The following is a 10,185-nucleotide window of genomic DNA, read 5'->3' as shown; positions in this document are numbered from 1 at the left end:
AGGAAAAGACGACGTGGTCTAAGGCGGGAGTGTTGGTCTAAGGCGGGAGTGTTGATATGAATCGTCCCGGAAGATGGTCTAAGGCTCATCAAATGAGAGGGAAGAAAGTATCACGGGGTGTTATAGTCATTTTTTTGGGCTTTACTAGTTGAAAATTTATTCTTTTTCTTATTTTATGTGGAGATTCTTGAGTTCATATCATAAGGCTAAAGGATGTGGTGTCACCCTTTAGCACATATAGTCTTTTCCACACACACACATAGCATGGCAACCCATTGCTGTTTTTTCTTGTCATGCGGTTCTTACCTCAGACAAGGCATGATGACAAGAGAATCAAATATGACACATAGCACCTCATTCTTACCACGTCCTACACCCTATATTCTAATTTGCCTAGTGCAAATGGGTTTGCTTGATCCTTTTTTTCATAATTCATCAAATAATTTCCCCAGAATGTAATCTCAAACGTCAAAAGTCTAAAAGGGATTAAAATGTATAATACTCAAAGAGAAAGTCATTAATTATCAGCTCTCCACAACTCAAAACTCAACACCAAATTTTATCAAACAAACATCTTCGAATTTAATAATGCTCTTGAGCAATCTTAACAGCTTACCATAAGAAACTAGTTATGCTTACACACATAGAAAATCCAGAAAAACAGTAGAAATACATTAAGCTTATAGTAGTAGTATCCAAAAAGGGCAACCCTGGTCCACCAAATCCATTTAGCTTCCTATGTGCCATGATCATATCATCAAGCACTCGCCTTGTTACCAACACATTACATTGATGCTAATTTTCAAAATTTGAATTAGATCTCATACTATACTCAGCAACAAGCTTTGCAAACGAAGACGATTTATCTTCCAGCAACTTTGTTGGAGAATCATATTCATCAATCAGACCTTGTTCTAGAACCAAAACCATGTCACTATCAAGCACAGAAGTGATACGATGAGCAATCATTATCACTGTGGAATCTGTAAAGTGTCGTGCAAGTGTTTGCTGAATCATTCCATCAGTTGCTGTGTCAACTGATGCAGTAGCTTCATCAAGAACCAAGACTTTTGTTTTCTTCAGTAGCACACGCCCTAGACACACCAGCTGCCTTTGACCCACACTCCAGTTCTCTCCATTCTCAGTCACTATAACATTTTGTTATAAAAACTGTTAGTTAGATACATAGAGTCCAAGATTTTTTGGAGCTTTTAGAAAGAGAAGGTAGACTCCAACAGTCTAACATATACCTGATGAGTCAAGCTTCCCTTCCTTGCTCCTCACTTCATCTCCAAGCTGGCACTTATCAAGAGCCTGAAGTAACAAACATTGTTAGATTCTACTCATTCTAGCATTACAATTTACAAAATGTTTAAAAGTATTGAAAACTTTATATTTGCAGTTTTGATACCTCCCAAATCTTATCATCTGTATACTCTTCAAGAGGATCAAGGTTGCTTCGAATAGTTCCTTCAAACATGGTAGGATCTTGAGGAATTATGCTCAACTTTGAACGAAGATCATGAAGTCCGATTGTTGATATGTTAATTCCATCTATGAGAATCTCTCCAGCTGCGGGGTCCACAAGGCGGAAGAGTGTTTGTATCAGAGTTGACTTCCCACTACCCGTTCTTCCCACAATCCCAGTCTTCATTCCTCCCTTGAAAGTGCATGTAAGACCTCGCAACACAAGTGGCATATGTGGTGCATATCGAACCTTTAAGAAGAAATAGAAACTTATGAGGACTTAAGTTGGCAAAGCACAAAAGTCAAGGACCAAAGCCATGCATAGAAACTTAGGAGGACTTAAGTTGCCAAAACAAAAAAGTCAGGGACCAAAACCATGACAAGCTAAATACTTATAAATAAGCACGAAACAGTTTAAAAAATTATGCCGAAACATACACAAACCTGAATTTATACCGACACGTACATAAAAAAGCAAGTTTTTTTTTTTTTTTTTTTTTTTTAAATTAACAAACGAAAGTTCTAAATTTACGTTGAAACGTTGACCATGTCGAATGTATACCGACATATATATAAAAATAAACACGTAATAAATTAATTTTTTTGAACTTAAAAAGTTTTATAAAGTTCAAAGCCAAGGGGTTAAAGTGATATTTTAAAGAGTCAAGGGGTTGTAAGTGTAGGAGAATCAGATTATGTATACTATGGGGGTAAACATGAAAGTTTAGAAAATGGAGGGGTTGAAAGTGAAATTTTAGAAAGTTGAAAGTTGAATGGGTAAAAATGAGATTTTAACATGTAGAGGGGGTGAAATGGACATTTTAGAAAGTTCAAACTTGAGGGAGTAAAATTGACATTTTACAAAGTATAAGTTTGGAAAATGTTGTTTTACAAAGTAGAAGGGTGGAAAATAAAAAAGATACAAAGTAGAAAAAGGTTATAACCAAAGTGGAAAACTCCACCAAATATTTGGAACATATATATTACTATAGTAGACAACTGTAATAAACATTTATTTATTTAATTAAATACCTGTAGATGACGAATATCAACTTCTCCCTGTGAAGGCCACTGATCATCAGGCCTATTTGATTCTATAACAAGAGGAGGCTCACTAGGAATAGAAGAATACTGAAATATTCTTTCAACCGAAATAATTTTGTTTTCAAGATTTGTAAGTGTCCAAACTACCCATCCATTTAACGTGTTCAAAGTAAGCCCATAAGTAGCAGCCAATCCCGCAATACCTTCAGAAATATACCAAAAAAAAAAAAAAATTCCATCAGTCATGATTCATGAATTCTTTGTTATCATATGTGACATGAAAGAAGGACTTACTTGGATCAATAGTTCCTTCGGGAATAGAAACCAAGAAAATTAGAAACACAGCAAAAGTTAAAGTCGACAGCATGTCTAAACGTATGCCTAACCATTCCATGGCTGCAGCAGCATGAAACTTTGGCCTTGCAAAATCATCATTCAGTTTCAGATTCGTGTCTTGAAATCTTCCTTGTTGATCAAAGCTTCTGATTGTAGTTGATCCTGATATTGTTTCAGCAAAGTTTTGAATCACAGGGCCTTTACAAACTCCAACTAAACGTGCCATTTCTCTTGCTGAAGGCAAGTAATATTGCTGTAGCCAAATGCACATTACACCCACAGGAATGAATATAATGATCACTTGCCAAGCTGCTTGTGACATAACTGCAATGATGCCAAGAAGTTGAATGATAGCAAATACAAAGGATCCAACTTGGTAAGGGATTTGCATGTCCACTGCACTTTGATCTGTAGATGCCTATTTATAGAAACCAACGTTAAAAAATTGAGAATTTGAGAATTTGAGAAGATGTTGTTGACTTACTCTATTTAGTATTCGTCCACTTGGTGTAGAGTCAAAAAAAGACATGGGAGAACGAAATATTGACAAGTGCATTTTGTGGAAGAGAATAGTGGCTGCTTTATAAGCAACAGTTGCTAGAAGTAAGCCTCTTGCTAATATGCACAATGCGCATCCAACTGCTAAAATTACGTACACCATGATTAGGGTTGATCCATTAACAGGAGCTGGATCACTTTCTGAAACTGGAGAACCCCAAGCCATCCAGTAATTGCTTCCGATTTGAAGAATTTGGAACACAATTTGTGATAAAACTATAAATGGCGCAAGCGCTCCTCCATAAGCAGTTGTTATGTACTTCCAGTAGACTGAAAACCCTACTTTCCCTTTTTCTCGTTCTTCTTCTTGAACAAGCTGTGCTTTTGAACCTGAAATATCGTCTGTTTTGCTATTTTGAGTTTCGTTTGTGTTCTTCTTGGAAATCGTGGTTCCTTCTTGAACATTTGCCTCCATGGAATCGATTGCTGATAATGCGTCTTTGTGTGCGCCTACGAGGTCCATAAAGTCGCTTCCTGAATTGAGGATGTCGTTGTACTTTCCGGCTTGTGTGATTCTTCCATCTTTCAAAACCTAATTGTGATGTTAATTATATGGAGTGAGCTTCACTAATTGTTCATAAGGTAAAACGAAATTAAAATCAAAGAGTTAGATAACTCACCAGAATCAGATCCGCAGCAGGTAGGAACTCGATTTGATGTGTAATGTAAATCACGGTCTTCGACTCCAGAAATTGCAACATGCATTCCTATCATACAAAAACACCGAATTCACATTCAAATGATGTGACTGAATATTTGGTTCAAAACTGTTGAAATATTGCTTACTTTGAAAAGATGACTTCCAGTATGAGCATCAACTGCACTGAATGGATCATCAAAAAGATATATATCGGCATCTTGATAAAGAGCTCTTGCAATCTGAATCCTCTGCTTCTGACCTCCACTCAAATTAATCCCTCTCTCTCCAATAACAGTTTGATCACCAAAAGACAAGATTTCAAGATCTTTCTTCAAAGAACACGCTTCAAGAACCTTATCATACCTCTCTCTATCCATCTCCCTACCAAACAAAATATTATCTTCAATCTTTCCACTTTGTATCCATGGTGATTGAGCCACATACGCCTTTGTCCCTTCAACTTTCACACTTCCAGATATCTTCGACACTTCTCCCAAAATACAAGAAAGTAAGCTTGATTTCCCTGAGCCAACAGTTCCACAAACAGCAACTCTCATGCCATGATTCACCCTAATGTTTATATCTTTCAGTGTGAGATTAGAAGAGGAAGCATTTGCATCCCATGCGAAGTTTCCATTGATGATCTCAACTGCCACGTCAGAACTGCCAGGTGGCACCTTATCTATCGCGTTGGAATCTATGTCTGTGAGGCGAAGGTATGTGGCAATTCGGTCAAGTGAGACTTTAGTTTGGAAAAACACTGAGATTGAATCGGGAAGATTGTAGATAGGCTCTTGAAGTATTTTGAATGTGGCTAATGCAGAAAGTACTTTCCCTGATTCAAGTGGAATCCCAAAAAATAGACACGTGGCAAAAGTGACAACTGCTACAACAATAGGAGCACCCCAGAATATGAAAGAAGTTAGGGATAAAGTGTACATGTATTTCTTCAACGCGTTTTCTTCTTCATCACGAAGTTTAATGATTTTTGAAAGAAACTTCATCTCCCAACCTTGAAGTTTAAGAATCCTCATGTTTCTCAAGATTTCGGATGTTGCTTTCATTCTCTTATCTTTAGATTTCATCAAGTCATCTTGAAGCTTTTCTTGTATGTTCCCTAGTGGAAGATTTGCTAACAACACAACTATTGTAGCAACTAATGAAGCAATTGCAGCAAGTCCTAAATTTTTATATAAAAGTGCTAAAGCAACACCTACTTGGATAAGAACTAACCAAAAATCATGCATATACCATGCGTAATCACCTACTCTTTCAGCATCAACAGCCATGAAGTTGATGATTTCTCCACTTGAGTTCCCTTGCTTTGACTGGCCGGAAATGGTCAAACCCTTTTGGTAAATCATGGCGACGATTGCTGACCTGGCGCGAATTCCGGCTTGTTGGAGTTTGAAGTACCAGTGTCTTTGTGTGAAACACCCCACCATTTTTGAAACGAAAAATGCAGCGACTAAAACAAAACCTTGGTTTTTGTAAGCTTTGTGTCCATTAAGGTATTGAACGAATTCGTCTATGAGGTAAGGGCCAACAAAACTAGTTAACGAAGATGCTAAACCAAGGAATCCGGTGATTACAACTTCTTTCCATACGATGTAAAATAAAGCTTTTGTGAGACCGAATGTCGTGATTTGGTGATTCTCATCGTTTAAAGACTCGATTTTTTGTAATAAAATAGGAAAGACTTGTTTCACGCTATCGATATCTGCTAGCTGTGGGACGTCTTCGAGGTCTAATGGTTTTTTATTTCCTTTCGCGATTATCGCATTCATCCAAGAAAATGTCAGCAGACTAAAGAAACTTGCGTTCTCGTAAGTTGATGGAATCTCAACCCTAACTCTATCGCTGCTAGAATTCAAAAGGGGTTCTTCAAGATTGTGATTTTGACCTTCTTCGCGATTGTGAGACAACCCCACGAAACAGAGAAACAAACCCAGGAGACTAGACACGGAATCGGATAGAATGAACATGGAAGGTGGATTATGGGTTCTTTTGTAGTTGATATAATCTACCACAAGGGAGTAACAAGAAACTGTAAAGAAAAACACCCACCAAACCCTTAAGACCAATGGGTACTTTGAAGATTGTGTCGACGAATTCGAGACGAGTGTGTGCAAATACACAGAAACGAAGGACCAAATAAGTGTTCCAAGAACAGCATGCAAAAGGGTGACAATCTTTTCATCAGACCAGCCATTTCTATACCAATAAAAATTGTTCAAGAAACACAAAACTAGGTTGAAGAGTGAGAGAAGAAGAGAACAAAACAGAGTTTGTTTGAGAAACAAATACCCAGAACTCTGTTTTGCAACCACAGTTTGATCAATTTTGAATCTTTTCCATACACAAGAGATTGATATGAAAAGCAAGAACAGAAATTGTATGGAGGCAAAACACCCATGTAAGAAAATGGGGTTTAACAAGAAATCGGTAGGAGTGTTCATCGAGGAATTGTAAAACATACCAAATCTTGAGACATTAAGAAGCTCCATTGATTATCGAGTGTGTATTGAAAGATGTTCTTGTTTTTGCTGTTTTTGGTCACCACTCACTCGTCTAACAGTGGCTGATAAAGCAAGAGTGGTGATGGGTTTTGGGGTTTATGGGTCTTCGTTTTATAGTCTTTTTTCCCATGAAGAAAGGGAAGGTGGAGAGAGTCAAATATGGGTTTATTGAAAAAATAACGTGGAGGCCAAGAATTAGGGAGACGAAGACAACTACATTAGAGACAATTGCGTTGTGTGGAATTCCGAGTTGGAGATTTAAATTTTGTATTTCGAAAGATTCTTTAGGTAATATCTTGGAAGAAGATAACAATGAAGCATCAAACTAGAATTTTTGTTGTTATAGTTTATTAATTAATAATTACTCTGTTGGCTTGTTCCATTTCTATAGAACAAAAGTTAAAAGATATAATATAAGAAATTAAATTGTCTTATTTTTTAGGCTTAAAAATATTCTTACTCTATAATAATAAGCATTATCATTTTATTATTATTTTAATTTTCTAATATGTTAGAGATATATCAAATAAAATTAAATTAAATCATGGAATGAAGTAAGAACACAGAACTAATTTATATATATATATATATATATATATATATATATATATATATATATATATATATATATATATATATATATATATATATATATAATGCGACCTAGTCTCCAATCACCTAAGCTATTAGTAAGGATCATCGGAGGGAAACCTGAAAGGTCACAAGGAAAGGAAACCGTCAGCCGCTCTCCGGGAGGAGGTCCCCGAAAAACGCTCTGACGGTCAAGTCGGTAGGATGGATGAATGTGAGGGTCAAGGACCGAAGAATAATAGCTTACCCATCAAGGCAGGGCGATGGTCCTTTTATACTGAGGATCCTCCTCGATCCGTACGAGGGACAAGGACTGCGATCCCGACAAGATATGTCGTCCTTATACGTGGATCGTGTTCCTCGTAGTGTCAGAACCAACGATTGGTTCAGGCGATAATGCTCTGGATGTGCTCCTAGTCGCCTGGAGCCGTTATCCTTAGACTATAGCGAAGGACAACGTGTGACATCTCCATTTTCACGGCTAGAAAAACCGATTTTGTTTATAATTTATAAAAATCAAAGTACCTCTTTTAATAAAAATGTTACGGAATTTGTTCCCAGTAAAACATGATAAATACATTATCAAAGCATTTCCAAAGAAAAATATTTTTATTCATTTTAAAACATTTGGGATGTCATCATCAATACAGAAACATAAGTATAAACAGAACTTACATTCATTATCACTAGTGATATATATCTCATTAATCTCTCAGTGTAATGTGACTTCATATCAACACTTGTGATATAAATAAACTAAGTGAGTCAGGCTGGAAAACCTGGTGAGTACATAGGGTTTTCAACCCATAATAAATAAGTTTATTAACTTTATCAAACCAAACAAACCCGATTACCCGTTCCCGTTATCCTCACTTTACGTTCCTAAAACATCTAACACAAGGGACCTAGTTTAAGGACTTTCATCGGGGTGACAACACATGCTTCGGGGGTTCTTCAGCAATTCATGTCAAACAAGGCAACCATGTGGGGGATGGAGTACTGCTGGTGAGCACGCAGTTCAAATAAACACCTACATGTTGTGAGCCTACTAGCGTTCCACTGGATTGTCTAGAATAATCTGTGGTCGTCATCTATACTCCGCTAGATGACTGGATCATCAATAACATCTATATCGAGGCCTCTCCTTATTTTATTTTGTCACACAGCAACTAATACATCTACCTATGTTTTACCTAACACATTTTGTAAATATAAAATACATATACAATTTAAATCATTTAAAACATCTATAAGAATCTTTCATCCAACATAGATATCAAGTATTCAGACAATATGCACACATAGCACGTAATTTATATAAAATATTTCATATCTATGTGTAAGATGAAAGGGACCATGCACTCACTTGAAAAGGTGATGACTCGACACTCGGACAACACTTCGTTACTCTTAACACAATTTTCCTTTTGACAAAACCTAGTATCATTACCACTAGAGTTTAGTCTAATATTCACTGAAGCTAATTAATAGTCTTGTTATTATTACTATTATATAAGCACGAAACAATATTTCTCAACCACTATATACAGACAGGGGCCAGACATAGAACACAGAGGGCAGGACCATTTTGGCATATAGCACTTCTGAAATCCAACAACCATATGCAGCCCTTTAAACCAGATTCCCCATACCGCGAGTGGTTAAAAAGATATTATAACGACTCTTATAACTCATAATAATAGCTCAAATACTTATTATAAGGCCGTAATAAAATTACTATATTAAAACATAAGATATACTAACGATAGGGCAGGCGTAGTTCACTTACAGTGGGTTTTTTTTGCAAAACCGTACTTCGTTGGAGCAACGTTTCCGAACCGAAAGTCTCTTTTTCTCAAGGCTTCGGGAGCCTCGGGGTTCCTTCGGGTGCTAAGGGGTTTACCTAGACTTTAGGGGGGGGGGGGGTTAAGGGGCTTAGAGAGAGAAACTAGAGAGAGAGAGAAGATGGGAAGGTGTGGGAAATAGAGGAACCCAACACCTTTATTTATAGGATGAATTCCTGATGGACTCGCCAAGTCGGTGCCACTTGTCAGCTTTCTGGTGGCCACACGTGTGTCGCCTGTATTGTGCTACGTTACCCCTTTTGCAGCAGCACCCTGCCGACTTCTAAACCCCGTAACTTTCACATATGAGCTCCGTTTTCGACGTTCTTTTTATCCACGCGTAGGTAAAAATGAGATGTACAACTTTTATTTAGATTCCGTCAGCAAACTCTTGGCCGATCTTAAATTTAACAGTAGGAGGAGATTAGATTGTTAAATGACCGCGAAAAAATCGTAACTCCTTCATAGGGACTCCTCCGTTTTCGTCTGTCTTTTTATCGTTGAGTTACTATTAATAATATCTTCAACTCACATTTAGGTCGTGCAAGCCAAAAACCACTCGAACTAAAATTCGAGTTTCGGGTTGTGCACTACTAAGTCAAATCTTAGAAAATTTATAACTTCCTCATATGATGTCAGATTTGGACGTTCTTTTTTTGTATGTTCTCGATTTAATGTATACTATTTACATCTCGCGATGCCGTGTCGGTTCCGTCGCGAAACTTCGACGAGTCATAACTTCTTCGTTATAACTCGGATTTCAGCGTTCTTTATATGTACGGAACCCTTGCAACATATTCTACCACTTGGTTAAGATTATTCCTTATAAGTAACATTCCATCAAAAACTCATTTTTGATGCTCTTCGTCTCTAAATTGACTAGCCCGGATTTACGGGCGTTACACAACGTTTAGCGAGGGCGGGCCTCTTGCGCGGTCGCCTCGCTGGAGTCCCTAGTGATCATGGTGGCCGAGTCAGGCTCGGTCGAGCCTCGTTGGGAATTCCTTGTCAGGGGCTCTCTTATTTCTGGCCTGCTTAGAGGGTCCTGTCATCAAGTCCCCCAATCTAGTAGTCATATTGTATGCTAGCTAGCTATAATGTTTTGGACTTAAGTGTCAGTATACGTGTCGTGTCCTCATTTGGTTGTCACTTCATATTCGGTGATGACCGCTCGACGTGCGCGGAG

General features: G+C 37.6%; 1 protein-coding gene across 1 annotated transcript; it reads right to left on the bottom strand.

The window, feature by feature from the left end:
• Window positions 1–557: 557 nt before the first annotated feature.
• On the bottom strand, window positions 558–6,729 carry LOC145014946 (ABC transporter C family member 3-like). Its single transcript, XM_078973395.1, has 8 exons — window positions 4,192–6,729; window positions 4,026–4,112; window positions 3,332–3,937; window positions 2,806–3,265; window positions 2,500–2,714; window positions 1,412–1,717; window positions 1,251–1,314; window positions 558–1,148 (listed from the first exon to the last, which is right to left on the bottom strand). Exons 1-8 carry the CDS (start codon window positions 6,550–6,552, stop codon window positions 796–798), a joined length of 4,452 nt encoding a protein of 1,483 aa, XP_078829521.1. The 5' UTR covers window positions 6,553–6,729; the 3' UTR covers window positions 558–795.
• Between the last annotated feature and the right edge of the window lie 3,456 nt (window positions 6,730–10,185).

This window comes from Lactuca saligna, chromosome 9 (assembly GCF_052625555.1).
Source record: "Lactuca saligna cultivar CGN05327 chromosome 9, ASM5262555v1, whole genome shotgun sequence".
In the NCBI taxonomy this organism is placed as follows: Eukaryota; Viridiplantae; Streptophyta; class Magnoliopsida; order Asterales; family Asteraceae; genus Lactuca; species Lactuca saligna.
This window is presented reverse-complemented; position numbering and strand designations above follow the sequence as displayed.